Source organism: Asparagus officinalis, chromosome 4 (genome assembly GCF_001876935.1).
Source record: "Asparagus officinalis chromosome 4, Aspof.V1, whole genome shotgun sequence".
NCBI lineage: Eukaryota > Viridiplantae > Streptophyta > Magnoliopsida > Asparagales > Asparagaceae > Asparagus > Asparagus officinalis.
This window is the reverse complement of record NC_033797.1, coordinates 76,090,915-76,113,523: the sequence shown is the minus strand read 5'-3', so window position 1 is coordinate 76,113,523 and position 22,609 is coordinate 76,090,915. Positions and strand designations below refer to the sequence as shown.

Here is a 22,609-nt window from a genome sequence, read left to right as displayed (position 1 = left end):
ACGACTGGGACATCATGGCAAAGTGCCTTGCCGAGTCGATGGGTTCATCTAGTACTAATAGGAAGCTGGAACTTCATAGATTCTGTAAGCATTTTCCATGTCGTCTACAGGGAATAATGGCCAGTGTAAACCTGCCAACTGAAGTTTAAGGGTAAACACCAGGACATTTATTGTTCAATCTTTTATGACAAATGAATAGAGGGTTGTTTTTCCATTTCCTTTTTTAACTTTGGGCCTATATTGCTGACACGGGAGGGCTATATGATAGGAAAGTGGATGCACGTATGAGCAATTCGACTTGGGATCTTTTGTGCCATTTGCAAAGGAATGGGTCTATATCAAATATTGTTTTCAGGTTTTGACATTCAATCGAGGTTCTAACATAGGGCATAATGACACCCATATCAAAAGTTTTAATCTCTGGGTGTAAACGGATGTGGGTTTGAACTTTTAAATTTCGAAGAATTAGAAGTAAATCATCATAGCACGATCCTATAATGGCTCCTTATGCAGGAAGTTAGAGTGCAGTGCGGAGTCATAGAGAGGTCATCGTGCACCCTGTGGTCGCGCAGGTAAATGAAACCTAGGCGAAGTGAGAATCGCCTAAACAAGATTGACCGGCAGGTAATTCACGGGTTAACTACTGAATCAGCGAAGTTCACGCTTGGATGCTCGGACTTAATTCTTTTTATTTACTATCATAACAGGAGCTTAAGGATTTAAATATCTACCGACGTTCTTGAGACCCATGCAGAGCCAATGCATCACTGAAATAAGGATATTCTCAGGTGAAAAAATCGTAGCTTTTCGTTTGGGTATGATATTAATTCTCATTGTCATCAGTGAGTGTTCACCTTATACTTTAGGTTTCAGAAGGGCTTGGGGGAGTTATCTCGCGTGATAAGTCCGTCATGCATCGAAAGAGAAGGAAGAACCTTTGGTGGTCTTTTTATAACAATCGGCGGCCATCGCGTTTACCTACAGACGCGTTAAATCAGTCAGCAAAGAGCTGGACCTATGTTGAAATAACACTATGACCAGATGTCTGGTGTAATCCTTCCTCTGTTGAACAACAAAACGCAATCTATTCCAAGCCGAAGGTCAAGTCTTTACGACCTGTTTTGCGGCGATCGCTTTGGTGGCTTTCTTTGGCCTGCGCCGGGTGTTTGCCGTGGACCAGCACACCGCGACGATCTAGATCGGTCGGATCTACGCAGTACGACGGGTATTATTTCACCAAGGCAAATAATAGTCCGGGAGGATTGGTTTCACCAAGGAAACAATCGTCCAAGTTCGGATGGCTAAGACCAAGCTTGAGATCCGGAGTATGCCTGCGTAGCATCTGAGGATCTGATGCCTCTCCCACATGCCTGGCCTTATTTGACTGTTGATGATCGCCGAGCACCCAGATCTGAGAGGAGTGAGTCCAAGAAGATCCCAAAGTTTCAATCTTTTTTAAAGTTCGCGGAGTCTCCAATCCGCAGCAGGAGCTTCGCCTCTCTGAGCGAACCAAAATTTGCCAAGCCCTTCAACAAATGAACCAAGGGGCCTATTTATAGCTCCCATTACTGTGCCCCCAGCGAAATGACAACTGTCAGGCCACCTCTGGTGGCCGCGAATGACAACTGTCGGGCCACCTCTGGGTGCCGCGAAACATGACAACTGTCCCGGCCACCTCTGGGTGGCCGCGAATGACAACGTGTCGGCCCACCTCTGGGTGGCCGCGAAATGACAACTTGTCGAGCCACCTCTGGGTGGCGCGCGAAATGACTAAACGTCGGCCCACCTGCTGGTGGCCGCGAAATGACAACTGTCGGCCAACACTGCTGGGTGTTGTGGTTTTTGCGCGTTTTTCGCGGTCTCGGTGATTCGGTTGATTAGATCCGATTTGGCAGTAAATCTGATTCCCTGATTTGGCAGTAAATCTGGATCCTGATTAGGCAGTAAATCTGATTCGCTGATTTGGCAGTTAAACTCTGGAATCTGATTAGGACAGTAAATCTGATTCCTGTTTAGGCAGTAAATCTGGTCCTATCACGCCGATCTAGGCAGTAAAAATCTTGGATCCTGATTAGGACTAGATAAATCTGGATCCCCTGATTAGGCAGTAATCCGATTCCTGATTTGGGCAGTAAATCTGGATCCCTGCATTAGGCAGATAAATCCGGCTCTCTGATGTTCGAGTCCGAAAACTGATCTTGATTCGCATCAGTAGATTCGTCGCCAGAGTTTGTCCTTGTTGGATGCACGTCGCTTGACTCTTTAAGCACTGCATTGATTCCAAATGGCGACACGGATGTATTCCGTTGCTTGCGTGCGATTCGTCGATCTCGGTCGCCGCCCCCGCGCCTCGTTGGTTCGTCGGTTTGTGCCGAGCTGTGCTAATAGACCTATAAGCAATTTTATATGCCTACACGTAGCGTGACTATATTGAGGGGCGGATATAAGAAGTTCATGGATTCAAGGCATCTCAACCAGATCCATGTTCACCAAGAGCCAGTCCTGTCCAATCATGGACTGGGGGTTCTAATTCAAACCTCACAATCAGTGAGTAATTCTTCTCGAGTCTTTGCAACAGATTTGAAAGAGTTCATATTGAGAGAAAGACTGATGCAACAAGTCATTCGTTCATTCCAATGTGAACGACTGATTCCTACGGTCCTCTCAGGATGTCAATGCTGCTCATATGCGGTCAAACTGTTGGTGTTCAACCAATTTACGAACGTTGCTTTGCCCAACCAACGACGACGTTCTCACAGGAGGAAGTCTCCAGAGACCGAATATCCTGGGGTCACTATCAATGTGATCGGTAGAGGAAAAGCCTCAGGTCCTAGTTCAGATGACTCTGAGACGAGTCGTTCACCGACCGTCAGAGAAATTGCTAACGAGTTTGAAGGAGTCTACCAACGCACTCGGACGCGAACAGGAGCCATTCTCCCCGTCAACTATCGGAAGCTAGCTAGAGGAACCAATTCCGATGATGAACACTCAGCCATTGCGAAGTCCCAATCATCAAGCTCTTTTGTTGAGCATGAGAGCTCCGCTTATATGACGGGAAATCATGAAGACCTGGTAAGGAGAATTGCTGAGCAGGAGGCCATGCTCAAATCTCTGCAGGAGGCCATCAATGAACTCATGGCCCTGTTGACTCAACTCGTCGCAGACAAAGCCAAATCTCAGAAGACAGATTCGCCAACTAGGCAAGAATCCTCCCGAAGAGGAAAAACGTCTTCATCCCGACCTCACACAAGCAAAAGGAAGGAAAAAGTGGTTGATGACACGGCTTCTGACCAAGAAGCCCACAACCTAGAATCTCCCTCTGATGAAGGAAGAGAGACAGAGAACGAACAGAATCTCCAGTCTGTCAAAATGGAAGAATTGGAAGCCCGCCTCAATGTCATTGCTAAGAGAAGCAAGCTCCAAGACGAGGGAGTTTCCAGGCCCTATCCTGCCGAATGGGATGCAACCCCTTATCCTCCAAAGTTTGAGCTCACGACACTACAAACTTTTGACGGCACGGGATCACCGAACCAACATATCTATCATTTTAAGTCACAGACTGGGAATGTGATATCAAATGACGCCATACTGGCTCGATTATTCATTGGCACCCTCAAGGGAGTTGCCTTTGAATGGTTCAGAAAACTGCCTACGGGATGTATCCAAAAGTGGGCGGATCTAGAGAGACTCTTCCTGTCAAGATTCTTTGAAGAGGATACATAAGTCTCCATCCATACTCTTCTCGCCACTAAGCAGAAGAAGAGGGAGTCCGTCAAAGCCTTCGTCAAGAGGTTCCGAACCATGGCTCTCCGGTGTTCGTCAGGTATGACACAGTCTACCTTAGTAGAGACCTGTCGACACAACTTGCAGACTGACCTCCTAGCCCGAATAGGAGTTGCAGAATGCCGTTCCTGGAGATAACTAATCTCTCAAGGCGAACATGCTCAAAAGATCATTGCCAGGATCAAAGATAAAGAACAAAGTAGGCAGGATCAGCCTGAGCAATCGGACCAAGCCCAATCTTCTCCTGAGCAATCGGACCAAGCTCACTCTTCCCAGTCAGAACCGGAAGATACTACGGCCGCTGAAGCCAATCCTTTCCAGTAGGATGGCGGGTCTAACAATTATCACGTTAACAGTTACATCTGATAGTCAAACTCGTTAGACAGTGGCTCACTAGGCGATGTGTCATGTCCACCATTTTCCCCTCTGCACTTGTTCAAGACTGGGGGTTGGTTTATTTGTAGTTCATTGGATTATGAATAATAAATTTTCTGAGTTGTCATGTTCAATAGAACACCTCTGTCAACCACGAAATCCACCAAAACTATCACGTTAACAGTTACCTCTGATAGTCCATTTCCTCCAAATTCCCCTATCAATCCTCTTCAATAGGATGATGGGTCCATCAAAACTATCACGTTAATGATCACCTATGATAGTCCATTTCCTCCAATTCCCCTATCAATCCTCTTCAATAGGATGATGGGTCCATCAAAACTATCATGTTAATGATTATCTCTGATAGTCCATTTCCTCCAAATTCTCCCACCAATCCTCTTCAAGTAGGATGGCGGGTCCACCAAAACTATCATGTTAACCGTCACCTCTGATAGTCCTTTTCCTCCAAATTCCCCCACCAATCCTCTTCAAGTAGGATGACGGGCCCACAAAACTATCACGTTAACAGTTACCTCTGATAGTCTAGTTTTTCCAAATTCCCCCACCAATCCTCTTCAAGTAGGATGGCGGGTCCATCAAAACTATCACGTTAACCGTCACTCTGATAGTCAAACTCATCAGATAATGGCCTACCAGGTGATGTGCCTCTATTCCGACTTCATGGATAGTGCCCCACTAGGTGATGTGCCTTGTCTACCTCTTTTTATTCCCCTGCTAAGTCTTAATCAAGACTGGGGGTTGGTTACTTGGAATCCATTGGATTAAGAGTAATAAATCTTTCACATCGTCAAGTTAACATTACACTTCTGACGATCATCACCCACAGAGTATGAATGCAGCTTGCATCACTCCCAATTTGTCACGTTAACAATACACCTCTGACAATCAACCTATCACTCCTCTTCAATAAGATGATAGGTCCTCAAAATTGCTCAAATCGCAATCTTCCCCAGCAAGACACTAAGTCTTCAAAATCAAATTCAAATCACAGGTATCAAAACTCATTGTTCCTGATGATAAACTCAAGCAATTCTCCCCAGCGAGACGCTAGTCCCCAAAATCTTGTTCAAATCACAAGTACATAAATCCTGTCACGTTAACACTAAACCTCTGACAAAACCCACTTATCAATCCTCATTAATAGGATGATAAGTCCACAAAGTTGCTCCCATCGCAACACAATCTTGTCACGTTAACATCATACCTCTGACAACTCACTTATCAATCCTCGTCAATAGGATGATAAGTCCACAAAGTTGCTCTCATCGCAACACAAATTCCTGTCATGTTAATATCACACCTCTAACAAAATTCACTTATCAATCCTCTTCAATAGGATGATAAGTCCACAAAGTTGCTCCCATCGTAACATAATCCTGTCACGTTAACACTAAACCTCTGACAAAACCCACTTATCAATCCTCATCAATAGGATGATAAGTCCACAAAGTTGCTCCAATCGCAACACAATCTTGTCACGTTAACATCATACCTCTGACAACCCACTTATCAATCCTCGTCAATAGGATGATAAGTCCACAAAGTTGCTCTCATCGCAACACAAATTCCTGTCATGTTAATATCACACCTCTGACAAAATTCACTTATCAATCCTCTTCAATAGGATGATAAGTCCACAAAGTTGCTCCCATCGCAACATAATCCTGTCACGTTAACACTAAACCTCTGACAATTAACTTATCGACTCTCCCCAATAGAGCGATAAGTCCTCAAAGTTGTTCCGATCGCAACATTCTCTTGTCACGTTAATATCAAACACCTCTGACAAAATCAACTTATCGACTCTCGTCAATAGAGCGATAGGTCCTCAAAGTTACTCCGATCGCAACACTTTCCACTTATCGACTCTCATCAACGGAGCGATAGGTCCATAAAAATACTGTTAGGTTAACATCACACCTCTAACAGTCAACCCCCCCAATGAACTTGTTAATCTTTTTTTTAACAGGAATAGCAAGTTGTCATTATAAAATCCCCAGTGGATTAAAGATTTTCTGGAATTATCCTAGTGATAATAAAGAAAATTTCTGAATTTCACTCTAAGTGAAAATTCATGCCAAGTTAATATTACACCTCTGGCGTTTTCAACTTTCTTTCAGTGTTTCAAGTAACATAGGAAAAAATAACAACAAAGTCTACGTATTCAACATCGTAGCACCAAAATCCATGCCTTTTATGCATGGGGGACTTTATCTCTATCCCTAATTAGAGATAAGCCTACGCCTAACACGCGTTGTCGGTTAGTCTTTTCCCGTGAAAATAACAAAGTCTATGTATTCAAAATCATAGCATCAAGTCTAAGAGGGTTCATTCTCTTAGCACAACGTTACATGTGGAACGGACTTAGACAATCCACATGCTAGCCCGACTCAAACGGTAGTCGGTAAAGGCTTATCAAATCCGTTGATGGCTGAGGGTTTGCCAAAAATCCTATGCACGTTTGCAGGTCCATCAGCTTAATGGATGTGAGCCGAGACTTAAAACAGATGAGCCAAAGACAAGTCTCAAAGACTTAGTCAAAAATGCACGGAAGCCACTTCCATGTCTTAAGTTAAAACATTAAGGTCAGACCCGCAATGCAAAAACCGAACGCCGAGGTCATACACGTGTTCCAAATTCAACATGCAAGGGTGAGACCCGCATCTCAAGTTCAAAATGCAGGGTCCACCCCTACATTCCGGAAGCAGGATTATGGCGCATACCTTCACACAGGTCCTACGTGGCAAATCCCTTCAACCAAGATGCCTTCGAAGCAAGTGCAGAGAACAAATCCTTTACCACAAGGAATCAACAACTCTAAGATCAGAGTTGAGATCAACAATGTGTAGGCTGTCTAAAAATCATAATAGATAGCTGATCCCCATCAAACACCGATGATGGAAGTTACAATCTGACGACTTCCAGAAGGCTACAATTTGAAGACTTTCACGTGGATTGATGAAGGTTACAATCTGACGACCTTCGCAACAACTGATGAAAGCTCTAATCAACAGTCTTCACAATCAACATCGAGAGTTACAATCTGACGACTCTCACATATCAAAGAGCTAAAGAAAAGATTACAAAACAACGATCTTTGCAACGCTTTGACAGAAAGAGACTACAAATCGACGGTCTCTTCAAATCAAGACGTGGAAGTCCTCCCCGCGTACCAGCATCAAGATGCACCGCGTTCATAGCCACGAACGCAGCTCAAACGCAGCTCCAAAAGCTGCAAACACAGCTCAGATCCGCTGCCAAACGCAGCTCTTAAATCGTACAAACGCAGCTTCCAAATTGCTGTAAACGCAGCTCAGATCCGCTGCCAAACGCAGCTCTTAAATCGTACAAACGTAGCTCAGATCCGCTGCCAAACGCAGCTCTTAAATCGCTGCAAATGAGCTTCCAAACGCTGCGTCCGAGCTTCCAGATGCTGCGTTCAAGCTTTTAGGCATTGCGTTTGGACACAGAATTCATGCCAGAACGCGGGCCTGCGTTTGACTCGTTCAAACACGAGCTGAACGGTTTCAAAACCGTTTTCCACGATCTGAGGGGATCACAACTCCACTCAGGAGTGATTTAAGGGGGCGGTTACATCCCATTAGCCCCACTTAGGAGCGAATTAAGGGGGCGATTATACCTCTTAATCCCCTATAAATAACTGAAAATCAATTCAGTTCGGGGTTCGGTCTGCTAGATCTTTCATCCTTCTTTTTGGCAGCAAAGAAGAGATCCTTGGCTGGTCTAACCGATTACAGTTAAGATCAATCAACTCATCAAGAGTTCTAAAACTTGCCACGCAAGTTCTCCACAACGTCAAATCATGAGGAGAAGATCATGTTCCAGTGAAACAAGACGTCGGATCGTCAACGAGAAGCAAACTCAACGCGAGCATTCGAGGGAGGCATCTCATCGCCACCGTGAAGAACCCAGAATTAAACAAAGGGGAGAATCAGATTCATTCTCCTCTCTTTTGTAATCAGGTATATATATATATATATATATGTTTTGGTTTTATAGTTTTCAAGTTTATACAAAAATGATTTTGTGAAAATATTGTTTTATTAGTTTATAGACTTAACAATCATAACATAGATCTTTTATTAAGTCTATGAAATCAGTTTATGAAGTTTCAAAACATGGTGTAGTCAAAATGTCAAAACAAGTATGTTTCATTTTTATGTTTTGGACTATTTTAAAAAATAAAGAGATTTCTCATTTAGGAGATGCTATTTGAAAACCAGTTTTTGTAACATATGTGTATTATCATGTTTACAATCATTTTCCAAAGTTTCATAATTTTCTGAATTTGTTTGCTATTTTTTAAGGCAGTTTAAAAATCAGATTTCTGTTTTAAACAGGCTATATATCTGTTATCAGTCGACTGGTCAGTCGACTGATAAAAGTGCCTAAAGTTGTCAAAAAATTCTGTTTTGTTTTGGTCGACTGATGAGGTTATCAGTCGACTGATAAGGTACGTCAGTCGACTGATGAGCTGGAAAACACCTCTAACGGTCAGTTCATCATTCGACTGATGAAAGCCGTCAGTTGACTGATGCTGTAACGGCTAGTTTTTCCAGCATGTTCCAGTTTTGGGTTTTTGATCATTTTGCTTTGTTTTTTTGTGTTTTGGGGTCTCTATAAATACCCCTCATACCTCAGACCAAAAATAACTAAGAGAATGTTTTAAGAGAGTTTAACAAGGGTTTTAAAGTTTGGTTTAAGTTTGTTCAAAAAGCTTTTAAGCATTTTTCAAGTTTCGGTTTGTGAAGAGAATTTCATAAGAACAAGTAAAGATCATCCTTTGGTGTTTGAGCATTTACTCTTCTCCCTCTCTCTTGTTATCATATAGAGAAGTTTTCCTAAACTCAATCTAGCTATTTTATATGTTTGATTTTTATGTCCATAAGCTAGAATTTATTTGAGTTTAGCTTTGATTTATCTCATTGTTATACACACCCACATTGAGCTTTTAGTATTTTCATATATAGTATATTTAGGGTTGTGAGAGTTGTAACAATTAAGTGTGAGCCTACGTTGAGTTCTCATCTATTGTAGAGAACAAACTTGTTGTATTGTGAGCTATAATTACGAGGTTCACTTTGTAATACACTAGTACACCAAGAGGAGTGTGTGGTGAAAGACGGGGTCGTCCCAAGAGGACTGTTGTAGGTGGAAATGCCTAGAGAGAGGTTGTAATTCCTAACACTTGAGGAAGATACGTGCTAGAGACCAACACTTTAGGTTTAGTGTAGTTACATTGTGAGTGATTGTGAACGTTGATCGGTGAGCGTTGAAAACCAACATCGTGAGGTGTAAACGTTTTTCGGGTAAGCGTAGAAAACCCAGTGTGATAGTGGAGATCTCCTCGAGGTGAGGAGCGGAGACGTAGGCCGCGGGGACCGAACTCCGTGAACACATCGTTTGTTTGTGATTGCATTGGCGCACTTATTTTTATGTTCATATCTTATATTGTCTTTGTATATTGTTTGTTGTTTATATTGCCCACTATCTAGTTTAGATTGTTTACCCTTGTGTTACTTGTATATCCTTACACATATATTTGTAATATATCATTCTTGCTAGGATATATTTGTTAGTAAGTTTTAATTTGGCATAAATCAGATTAGATTAGCATAAACCCTATTCACCCCTCTCTAGGGTTCTTTTCTAGTGGTATTAGGATGCTTTCAATCTCATCTCCTCTATTTTCTTATTTTTAAGAATGAACCAAATATAAGAAAGAAACTATTATAGGAAATAAGTTTCTTATAATACATTTCCTTATTTTTTAATCAACCAAATAATCTCAAAACAAGTTTTTTAGGGGCTGTTTGGTTCGTTTTTTAACTCGATGGAAAAGTTTTACACCGCCTCCACATCAGATTTTTCGTGGCCACGTAGGATATAAGCTTTCCGTCGGTTTTTTCCCATCTTTGGTTCGCTAGGGTTGAAGAAGAGAAACTCGGTGAAAATCGCCGCCACATTAGATTTTTTTCTTCCCCAATTCCTTTCTCAACTTCGTAAAATCGACGAAAACTGCAGCAACGTCAGCTTTTTGACATATAAACAAAAGTTTTTCCTTTTTTTTTCATGCGAACCAAACACAAGAAAAATAAATACATTGGTTTCCCACCATTTTTTTTGTACGAACCAAAGCGAAACAATCTATTTCTTGGAAAAGTTTAGAAAACTCAAAACTTGTGTTTTTGTACATGGAAATGTATTTCCCTATATCTAGGAAACGAACCAAACAGCCCCTTAAAAAATTACTCACATCATCTAATAATATGATAACAACTCATCTCATCTCATCTCCTATCATTTGATTTCCTTTTTTTAGCCAACCAAACAATCATAATACAAGATTTCATATTCTTTGATTTCCTATTCTTTGATTTCCCACTTTTTTTTAGGCAAACAATCAGCCCCTTATTATCCTACTAGAGTTTTTGAGTATCTAAATCATCGGTCGCAATCCAAATCTTTTCCAAAGAAAACCCTGCCAATATTATTTGTTGGACGTCTCTTCAACTTTCAGTTCTAGCAATTCTAGTTTCGTCTGCATTTGTAGAGTAACACTCGGAGAACGACCAATCGAAATTAATTGTGCTGGTTTTCGACTCGTCTTATCTAGCTTGACTTTGTGGATGATCACATTTAAGCTGCTTTCAGACGTTAAGATATAATAATAGTAACTTTCTAGTATTATTTTATATTTCTGCAAAAATCAAAGTATAGCGTATTTGTATTCGAGAAAGACTTAGTTTAAGAAAAATCTTATTCGGACAGTTCGTGAGCGCATGAAAATACACAGTCTTCACTTGAAAGCATCACATCACGTCACATGTATAAAGAAATACTATTTTTACCGATATAAACAAATATATATATATATTTTTGATAATGAAGTGCAAGAATTATCAACTTAATCCTTTCGATTTTGGCTGGCTCCCATAAACTCAACCCCTCCGATCTAACTTGCACACAAGCGCACAGACGCTTATTGTGGACTCGTCTGGAACACTTGCGGCCAATTTTAATGGGCCATCCCAAATTAAAAAGCAATTACAATAATTCGTTAATTGAAGAAAAAAAAAAACATTAACCAAAACCGAGTCACATGTTCGAAGTCCTACAGTACAAGAACACAGATATCATTTGAAAATATCATTTTTTGTAGGTGTTTAATAATTATAGCGCAAATGTAATCAAATCAAATGAAAGGTAAAACTTTGAAAAGCCAAAAACAAACCTCATCTCAGTAATCAGTATCATCACAAGAGGGGGAAAATAAAAAAAAAGGAGCATCAGCTTTTTGTCTGAAGATCCAATCCGCTCCCTCCCTCTCTCCCTCTCTCATCTCAAATCAACTACTTTCCAAAATTTCCCCTTTTTCTGTCTCCAAAATCACAGCTGCTGATCAAGCTCAAAAATCAAGATCCATGTCACACATCAACCGCGCGCGCCTCCACCGCGGCGGCCACCCGCCTCATTCCGCACCACAAAGATCTCGTCCCCACCGCCGCCCGCATCGCCGCCGCTGCACCATGGCCCTATTCGTCCCTGCGCTCCTCGCCCTAATCCTCTTACGCCGCTTCCGTGCAACTCGAACGGAACCCCGACCTCGACCGCTCCATCTTCAAAACCCGCCGCCGCCGCCCGTTTCGCGATCCGAACCCCGCTTCGCCGTTCACCTACTCACAGCTCAGCCGCTAGCCACGTTCGTCGTCTCCCCCTCTCTCAATCCTCGCCAGGCGAGGTTCGGCCGTGTTCCGTGGTCCCTTCCGTGCCAGGAGGTCGCCGTCAACTAATGGGATTCAGGCTCTCTTCAAGGCAGGGGAGTTCCATAACGAGCCTTCGCCGTCGCCCGCAGATGCTTTCCTCTGCTCGCGCATCGAGATCGGGCTCGCGTCTAGTTCGATAGGTTCGTTTGTCGACGAGCCGAACTAAATGGTGCGATGCTGCGCCGCGGAGCAATGAAGAGTTGGATGATGACGATGAGGAGATTGTGGGAGGAGCTCTCGGATTGGGGAAAAGAGTTCTTCTTGTCTATGAATTGATGTGCAATGGTAGTCTTCAAGATGCGCTGCTTGGCCGAAAGTCACCGGAGCTTCTTGATTGGGGACGGAGGTTCTCGATTGCGGCGGATATTGCAAAGGGGCTGCAGTTTTTGCATGAGGTCTGCGATCCTTCGGTGATTCATGGAGATATTAAGCCTAGTAACATTCTGCTCGATTCACAGTTCGTAGCAAAGATTGCGGATTTTGGGCTTGCACGCCTTAAAGCTACTGCTGCTGGTGGTGCTGATGAAGTCCGCTACTGCAGTTGGAGGAGGAGAGGAGGAGGTAGCGAGGAAGGAGGAGGTTTGTGATTGTTGGGGTCGATCCTAAATCGCCGAAAGACCGGAAAAAAGAGCAGATTGAGGATGATGCATCTGTCATGGGCGAGACTGTGGCAGAGAGTGCCACAACAGCTGGCTTTGATGGGGACGAGATGGCATCATCTCCTTCACCGATCATGGCATTGGAAGTTGCATCGACTTCAGAGGTCGGAGGATTTGATAGAATGAGCGTTGATGGCGAGAAGGAGATTGGGGCTTCGAGCAGTCGAAGGGGGTTCTGGAAGAAGAGTGGGTATACGGGTAGAGACTGGTGGTGGCGGCAGGACAGTAATGTAGGAGGCAATGGGGATTCGAGGGGTGGGGTAAAGGATTATGTTATGGAATGGATTCGCTCGGAGATCAAGAAAGAACGGCCGAAGAGCGATTGGATCACTGGACCCTCGACTGTTTCATCCGAGGACTGCTTGCCGAAGACTTTGGGGAAGTCAGAGCGTAGGAAACATCAGCGGAGATTGGAGTGGTGGGCTTCATTGGATGAAGAGAGGGAGAAGAAGGAGAAGAAGAGCAGGCCAGCAAAGGAGTGGTGGCGAGAGGAGTACTGTGAAGAGCTCACCAAGAAACAGCAGAGGAAGAGGATGCTTAAGTGCAAAAGCAGTATTGAAGGAGGAGAGCACCCGCGTTGGTGGCAGGAGGATGATGAGGATTGTGGATTGCCATCAGAGAGAAAGAAGAGGAGGAAGAAGAAGAATTGGAGCAGAGGCAGTCAAGAGTGGTGGATGGATGGCCTCAGTGGCGAGATGAAGAGGACGATGGCAGGGAGGAGGAGAAGCCAGGATTGGGCTGCTGGCACTGAAATCCCCAAGAGTGAGGAAAATCCTAAACCGATATTCATTAGCGACAGTCTCCTACCCGATGAGAAAGAAGAGTTAATCTCTCTAATCAGGGAGTACATCGACGTGTTCGCCTGGAATTATGAAGACATGCCAGGGCTCAATCCGAACGTAGCGGTGCATCGTCTTAATATCAAGACAGATGTCAAACCTGTCAAACAACAACAAAGGCGGTTTCGTCGCACAATCAGCAGTACCCCAAGCATGAGGGGTACTGTTTGCTATGTAGCACCAGAATATGGTGGTGGAGGTCCTTTATCTGAGAAATGCGATATTTATAGCTTTGGTGTTCTGCTTCTGGTTCTCATCTCTGGGCGACGCCCACTCCAAGTGACAGCTTCACCTATGTCGGAGTTTGAGCGTGCGAATCTCATTTCATGGGCAAGGCATCTTGCTCATTTGGGAAGGCTTTTGGACCTTGTCGACCCGAGTATTAAGGGGATTGACAAAGAGCAGGCTCTCCTTTGCATTACAGTTGCTCTTCTTTGCATCCAAAGGTCTCCAGCTCGCCGTCCATCCATTAAGGAGATCGTTGGGATGCTCACTGGTCAGTCTGATCCTCCTCATCTTCCAATTGAGTTCTCCCCTTCACCTCCCGGTGGGTTCTCATTCAAGTCAAGGAAGAAGGCGCGGTGAGTTGGGGTATTTTCACTGAGCAGCGGTAGGGAGAGTAGTTGTTCACTCTTTTGTTGTACATTTGTTTTATTTTTCCATTCTTGTTGAGGCTAATTGATGAGTGAAAACTGAGAATTGATTTACCATCTAATACAAGGCCTTTTAAGTTATAATCTGTCCTAGAATGATCCTTTACGTGCAAATAATTAAATTAATTAAGACGATTTATGACCATAGGACTCTCAGATTAAAATATATGAAAGAATGGATTCTGATTAATATGCATCTAGGTTGTGTATTGTTTAGATGTAGGATTCGCTTGTTGGGCCATGAGAATATACTGTTCTTACTCACTTTTTTTTTCTGCAACTTTGTTGAAACGTAATGCTTTCTAGACCCGGTGCCTTTTTTACTTGTCTTCATGATTCTTGATGCTGTTGGGAGGGGAAAAGTTCTCAAATATCTCTCTGCTTCCTTTTTGGATGCCTTTACTAGATTCCATACTGTTGTTGTTGCCATTGTCTTTTGGGAATATCTTTCATGGATGAGGTCTACAAGTATCTTTCAGTATATTTATTCTTTTCAAAAAGATTTGCCTTTTCATCATTTGATTTTTGTGAAAGTATAAATATGCGCTTATAGTTGTGGCATTAAGCCTGGTGTTGACCTAGTCTTAATCACAAGTTGTCTAGCCTGGGGGATTCTGTGCATCGAAGGAGTAGTTCCTGTTGGACATGTAGGGGTCTGCCTTGCATATCTAACATTCTTCCAATTGTTCTTTGAGTGGTGCTAAACTGTACTATACTTTTGACTTTGGTATATTATTAAAATGACAAGATGGACTACTTTATACTACTATTGGAATGAGGACAAGATGGATTACTTTATACTACTATTGGCATGAAGACAAGATGGACTACTTTATCTCAACTCCTTCAATACAAAGTAAGACTAGCCTTCCCTTTGTCATTCACTTAGATACAGTAGTATATGCATTTGGTTCATTTTGCTCCAATGCTAATGTCATCTCCAAGAATATTAACGGTGCAATATGGTATACTGTACATTTACATATGACTTTGTTGTTTAGTTTAATTTACATTTCCAGCGTTAAAAGATGTTCTTTTGGACTAATATAATTCTGCCAGACCTGCTACACAGTTCTTTAAGTTTGCACTTTGCTGTTCCTTATTATTGCCACCTTTCATTCTTTAGAATGATAAGCTCAGTACACATGCAAGGTAAGAGTTTGACTACTGTCTACAGCCATTCCGTTGATATAAAGGCTTCCTGCATATATCTTTGTGGAACATATGCCGGTTTCTTAAATCTAACCTATTTCTTTTCATTAAAAATTTCATGTGAATATCAATGTTCATAACTGGATTCTATCCTGAAGTAGATTGCATTATATTAATAGAGAACTACGTTCTTTTATCTGTTATGTTATGCTGATACAAGGTCTTAATAGTGCTGTTTCATATAAACAAGTGGTGTTGTTCTTGCTTAAATATTTTGCAGGATTGAGGTAACAGAGTCATTTCTGGTTAGATAGCTTGCTTTTAGATGCTCCAAAGGAATTTGGATCGGTCCATTAGGATTTTTCCGAGTTGTAGTTTTGTTGATGTATATAGTAAAAAGAATACGTAACTATATGTAAGAGCCCTTATCTGTAAACTAGAAAAAAATAATCTTTGAGTTTGGTACTGTAAATACCACTCCTGATTTCTGATAAGATAAGTTTATATGTAACTTGCAATTTCTGAAAAAGATATCTTAGTAACAGATACATATCTTTTGCCGGATTCCTTGGAAACTCAAATATCATCAATCTGATGCTGAAGGGACTCAAATAATAAATAGCATTTTCTGATTTGGATTTGAATATCAGGATATGTGCTCCGTATTGCCACACGTTTACCCCAGCTAACTTGCTACATAAAATTTCACTTTCCATTTCATCCTTGTACATATGTACTATATTGACTTTCTTTCTGATAGACTAGAGAATACCTCAGTTTTCTCATTCAAAAGACTAGAGAATACTTTCTTTCTGTAGTATAATGGCTAGTAATTGGTTAGTGACTTATTATTTTATAGTTTCAGCTGAATCTCACTGCTTGTGTACCTCTGTCGTGGAAATTAGATGTATTCGTACGGTCTTGCTGTTTTCAATGGTTAAGAACTGATTTCTGGCTGGAAAGATGGCTCAAACATCTAAAGGGGCATTAAGATTTATTTGTGAATTAAATAATGATCAGCAAAACCAGTGTCTTAAGCAGTATCAGAACAGGCTGATGAATAAATATTATGTACCTCTGGGTTTGGGAGTGAGCCTTGAAGAAGAGATTATGAGTTGTTTTTTCTTAATTTGGATAAACAAAATGTGCATATTTTGGGACCTGCATCCATCATCGTTGTCAATCATCTAAGACTTTCCTCTTCAAATTTAGGAAAGCTATTACGCATAAAAGCAAATTTTCTAGCAGATCATCCTCATCCTCATCATCAATTGTGTTCTGCTCAAAAGAGATCAATGCTGTGCACAAATCCTGCAGTTAATAATCTTCCAACATTTTGTCAACCTGATGTTAACGGGGTCTGAATTGGTGCTGAAATCTTGGGAAGAAATGGAAAGAGAGACTTTGTATGAAATCTGGAGGCTTATTAGGCTGTTGGAAGGCCTAGTTCATGCAGCTTAAGTTCACTCAGGTAAGTTTCTCACACAAGGCTCAAATATCATTTATGGAATATTGACAAACTTGTTTGATCTCTTGGTAAGAAGCAAATACCATGTTCTTAGTAATTAGCAAAATCCTCTGTGGAGCCATTTACCTCCTGCGCTGCAGATTGTAGAAAGCAGTTGCTATTCGTCATATGAACAAGGCAGTAGGTGATTCTGCTTAATATTCTTCTTCTGGAGAGTTTTTGATTGTATGTATTTTCAATCATCATAAAGGTGATCGACTTATAAGGGGTTGGCTAAGAGGAGGTCGAGCATTTTGGTTGACAATTCATTGTGCTTGGATGTCCCAACTTCCACGAACCTTGAAGACAGGTATGTTATGGAACGATTATGATTTCATATGATTTTGCTATATAATATTCTGAAGACACCACAGTACTCGTCCATTTCAGGCAGTGAATTTATATATCGAATATCAATGTTAACTATGATGTATATAATATATGCATCTCTATGATGCTATGGTATCGGCTGGCCCTCTTTTATGATGACTGATTTATATCATTATCTGATGTAAAGAGAAGCATTAATTCACAGTAACTATTTTTGCTTTATACCTCTACCTAAACAAGAAAAGGGAAAACATTGTATCACTACGTCATTTATGGGAATGTTCATGCTTGCCAGGATACACACTATCCCTCTCTGTATATGGAATAGTTGAATCTTTCATCACTGCAATCAAATATATAGTACCTGCACTGCAGAAAAAGCACTTTTAAGTGCGGGGTTCAGTTTATTATGAAACCTTCTTGTGTTCATCTGTTCCACTGTTAATATGATCTACTCCTCTATACTTGACGGAGAACAAATTTTTTTACTGTTTATACTACAGTAAATGCTACAGTAAATAATATAGTATGAACATTAAGTCAAATCTGGTCATTTGCGTTTGAATGTATTGTTCATGCTACAATATTTACTGTTGTATAACAGCAAATCAAATCTGCTTATCCATACTTGATGTTACTATTCATGCAACAATATTTACCGTATCATAAACAGTAAAGCAAATCAACTCTATTAAAACTTGGATCCTTTTTTTAGTATAAAGGAGTTGATATGATTTCTAAATCAAATGTATTAAAACTTGGATCTTTCTTTAAGTTTAGAAGAGTAGATATGATTTTTAATTTTAAACATATAATAATTAAATCAAATGTATTAAAACTTAGAGGGAGACAAGTTCAAAATGCAATGCTTAAAAAATAGGCGCAGTGCTTTGCACTGGGTGCACACTAGTTATTGAATAAACTTAAAAACAAAAATAAGAATAATTTTAGGATATAATGGCTTTAACCATAAGTACTAGACTCCTTTCATGCTGAACTTTTTGCAACACATCAACTCTCTTTGATGGACGAAAAGAAAACATATTGTCATTGTAGTGAAACTAACATCATTAGATTTTATTTTTAGTTTCAACCCTTGGAATGTCACATGCAGAGCCATGCATCTAAGTATAGAACATCCTTGTAAATATATTAATTTAGGAGCTCTAATACATGGTTTAAATTTTTTTTGTACATTATTAGATTTTATTTTTAGTTTTAACCCTCGGAATGTCACATGCAGAGCCATGCATCTAAGTATAGAACATCCTTGCAAATATATTAATTTGGGAGCTCGTTTTTAAAAAAATTTCTACCTTTTTCATTTAGCTTTGTTAATAGTTGAATTAGCTTTAGAAATTAGTAATATAGCAAGTTGATTTTCTATATGCAAATATAAATTTTCAGGGATCCCAATCATTAAACCATCATGAGCAGTTTTACAATGAATTAAAAAAAAAGATTGTTTTTGAAACTTTATTAGCAAAATCGACTTTTTGTGTATTTAATTAGCAAAATTGACCTCTTTTGTTGATTTTACAAAATTTAGTTTTTAAAATATACGGGACTAGTAGTTCCGTGTAATTAGTGTTGGCAATGTTAATTAAACTTTAAAAAATACACAAGACTAATTAAACTTTATTAGGTTGTAATTAGACATCACTAAATACACGGGACTAGTAGTCCCGTATATTTTAAAGCTTCATTTTTGTAAAACCAACCCTTTTTGGCCAATTTTAAAGCTTCATTTTAGCAAAACCAACATCTTTTTGGCCAGTTGGCAGAAATAGTTCGATTTTGCTAATTATATCAGCAATAGTTCGATTTTGCTAATAAAGTTTTAATAGGAGTCTCATTGTACAATCTCTGGTGCCAACAGTAGGCACTTTGAGCCAATAATGAAAATGACAAATCTGATTTATTTTGGTCAAGGTTTAGTTGTTAAAGGCCATATTCATGTTATAAAATTTTTTTAATATAATTTTGAAATATAACATCAAACGTGAAATAATTAACAGAACAATAGATATAAAAGAACGATAGATATAATGATGAAATTTGTCGTTTGGTGGAGATACTTAGAATATGGCAGGTTCTGGATAAGGTATAGAGATAGGGGTGTATGTGACTTATGATGCTTAGGTTTCAACCATATGTAGTTTCTTCAGGACACATGAGTTTAGGTGATGGTGTAAAGTTGTGGAAGGATGGACAAAGAATTGTATATTGAAGCTTTACCTGTAAAGTATGGATCATTCAATTGTTCAGATTTTAAGAGATCAGTATCTGAAAATCCCTACAATTTGTACTGGAACACATGTCACTTTCTTCTCTCCCCTACGTGTCATGTTCTTTTCTCAATGTTTTCAAAATAACAACCTTGAGAATCTTGAATATAGCTGGCAATGTCTACATTCTTGTTCTTGGTATTATTTGAAAGTACACTTTTCTTTTTTAAGTTTATATTTTATACATGAACACAATTGTTATTTGTTCTAAACAGTCAATCAATATTTTGTGGAGTATTCAATAACTATTTATAGTTGTCAGAACTTTATTTTGTGGTCTTTCAAATGTTCAGGAAATGACTGTAGGAGAAATAAGATGCTAAGATGGATGAGTGATAGGGGGTAAATAAAACAAAGTTGTAAGTGCACAATTGTCAAGTTATAGTATTGAAAGATGTCAATCCCTCGAGGATGGTATGTAGGAATAATTTTAAAATGGTTCCTAGAGTTGTGTGTGGATAATTAGGAGTGAAAGTGTAAGTGTGGAGAGATATAAGGAAAGTGTGTGATTAAAATAAAAGAAAAGTAGAACAAGAGGGGAGAAAGAGAGTGGACAAATGATGGAAAATAAAGAAAATAAAGAAGAACAAAATTAAGAAGAAAATTCATGAAAAGAAAAAAGGAAAAGGGAACAAAGAGGAAACAAAAAGAAATAGAATTACAAAAGAACTAACAATAAAAATAAAAATTAGAAAAGAGGAATCAAGTGATAAATCAATCTAAAAAGGGTGAGAAAATTAAGTGGATAAGATAGGAATCTAGAATTGAATCCACTAGTTTATTTTATTTAGAATTTATAAACTATTCTCTTTTTATCATATTTTACTTCAGATTTACTAAACATAGACTATCAAACCACTTATGAAAAGTATAACATATCAAATTATCAACAAAGCAAAATCATTATTCATGAAAAGAATAACATCTAGATGGTAATGTAGAATTCATAAGCATAACCTATCAAATAATTCAAGATAAACATAGATTATTAAATTCTTCTACTAATTAGTTTTCTAGTTTATTACCCTAAACATGATCATTTTAAGCACAAGTGAGCAATCCATAAATCATAAAACTAGTTTCATATAATTTTAGAATTCCTATAAGATTTTAGTTATACATTTTGGAAAATAAAAATAAAGAAATAAAATGTAGAGTGGAGAGCATAAAAGAAAGAGAATAAAAAAACAAGAAAAAAAAAACAAGTACAAAGGTAAGAACAAGAACAAGAAAATAAAGATCTAAACTATGAGCATAAAGGTAATCTAACTAATAAAAATAAAAGAGCATAAAAGTAAATTTAAACTATAAAAATTAAAAATACAAGAAAGTGATCTATACTATAAAATAAAAATACAAAAAAATAACAAAAATAAAAGAACATGAAAGTAAATCTATTCTATAGGGCATCAAAATAAATTTAATCTACCCACAAGAAAAGAAAATAAAATTCTAAAACATAGATTTTTAAAGCAAGAAAATAAAAGAGAAAAAGAAAAACTTAAATTGCAAAGGGTTGGCCCTTGAAAGTAAATCTCTATCTTCATCTTCATTTTCATCAATTAATAAACAGAAGAAAAGAAAAATTGAAGAGGTAATTTTTTTATTAATTACAAATAAAGGTTACAAATTTGGAAGGTCTTCTCAATTAAGAGTAACCTTCTTCTCTAAATGAAGTTTTATAAAATTTTTCACACTCAAACCCCTCTCTCTCTACCCCTATTTATAGTCTACAACATTGAACAAGAGCTATTGGATTTGGCTTGGGAAACAATGATTAAATTTCAGCCATAAACTGATTTAATTACGAACCAATTGGTTGACAAATTGGTTGGCCAATCGGTTGGCTGACCGATTGGTCAATCAGTTGACCGACCAATTGGTTTGTAACCGAATTGTAAATTTTGTTGACTTCTTGACCCGATTTCTTCTTGGTTCCTTGGGCCTTTTTGGGCCTCCTTTTGTCTTGACATTGGGTCTCAATAAATGGTAGAAAATATGAGAATTTGACCCTTTTCGTCTCTCATTCATTAACTCTTCATTAACTTGCAAATTAAGATAAAATATGTTGTTAGTGATATATTTATTCAAATAAAATAGATAATGAGGACAATTCACTAAGAGCTATGATGAGAAATGAGTGTGTCCATAAAGATTCAATTTACAGATTATTTCTATTGTTGATAAAATAAGAAATCACTTTAGAAGAATTGGACATGTCCAAGACTCCAAGGAAGGTCGATGAATGTTCTTTTTGAAAGATGATAAACTCTTACCTAGCAGGTCATAAGAAATTGAAGTAAGTTTGAAATGGATAATTAATAATGATATAATAATGACAATTTTCAGTCAAAGAAAAAAGGGGGGAAAATAAAATAAAATAAAAACGAGAAAAAGAAAAAGAGAGAAGGGTATAGTAGTGGTAAATTCTTACGAGGAGACAACCCCATGGAGCATACCCCAAATTTTGAGATCAAGGTTTTGTTGTTTTTGTTGTAAGGCCTGATTTTCATTTGTGCTGCTGTCTGGTATGCTATCGTGTGAGAAACTATATTGGTAATACATTACATCTCTTCTCTTTTTTGTATAATGCTATCTGAAGAAGCTTTTCATATTTCCACGGTTAACAATTTAAGCAGCAATTTTTATGTTCACTATGGATATGACAAAGGTAGTGGTGACATACTTCGTAAAGGAAAATGCTCTTTTCAAGTTCAAATTTTACTGATCTATTTGCTTATCTTCTGATTCGGCATCTTATCTTCTTCATCTAGTTCAGTTAGCCGCATGTCCTACAGAGCGGATCATAGCAACTCAAACAGTGTGGGGTCAGTAGCAAAGGAATCTTTCAATGTTTTCTATTCCTCCCATCTGAAAAAGTTTGATGTCACCACGGAGATAGATGAAGGCTTGTCCATACTCTTCTGTAATAGTTTTATGGTATAATCTCAACTTTATTTCAGAACAAATATATAAATTGCAGTCTCAGAATATGCTGTTACGCTAGATCCAGTAGTGTAGGTTCATCATAAAGTTTCCAATTGTTGGAGTCCATTTTCTGGAGAGATGGAGACTGGTCATTGAAGGTCCCTACATGCTGGAGATAATAAAGACATTGGAAACCACCTCTGGGAAAATTTCCATAATTTTCACTAGTTAGGAAACATATGTTATATTTCATATGATAAAGACATTGATTTACTCATGCAAAC

General features: G+C 39.1%; 1 protein-coding gene and 1 long non-coding RNA gene across 2 annotated transcripts in view; both read left to right on the top strand.

The window, feature by feature from the left end:
- LOC109838950 overlaps window positions 1-14,201 on the top strand; it is a 27,139-nt gene extending 12,938 nt beyond the window's left edge. Inside the window, 3 exon segments of the mRNA XM_020407383.1 lie at window positions 12,110-12,532; window positions 12,535-13,393; window positions 13,595-14,201. Of these exon segments, the coding sequence (XP_020262972.1) occupies window positions 12,110-12,532; window positions 12,535-13,393; window positions 13,595-14,052 (1,740 nt within the window). The 3' untranslated portion in view covers window positions 14,053-14,201.
- Window positions 15,060-17,408, top strand: LOC109837755. The gene is made up of 2 exons (XR_002246420.1): window positions 15,060-16,743; window positions 16,991-17,408. It is a non-coding gene; the product is annotated as an uncharacterized LOC109837755 (long non-coding RNA).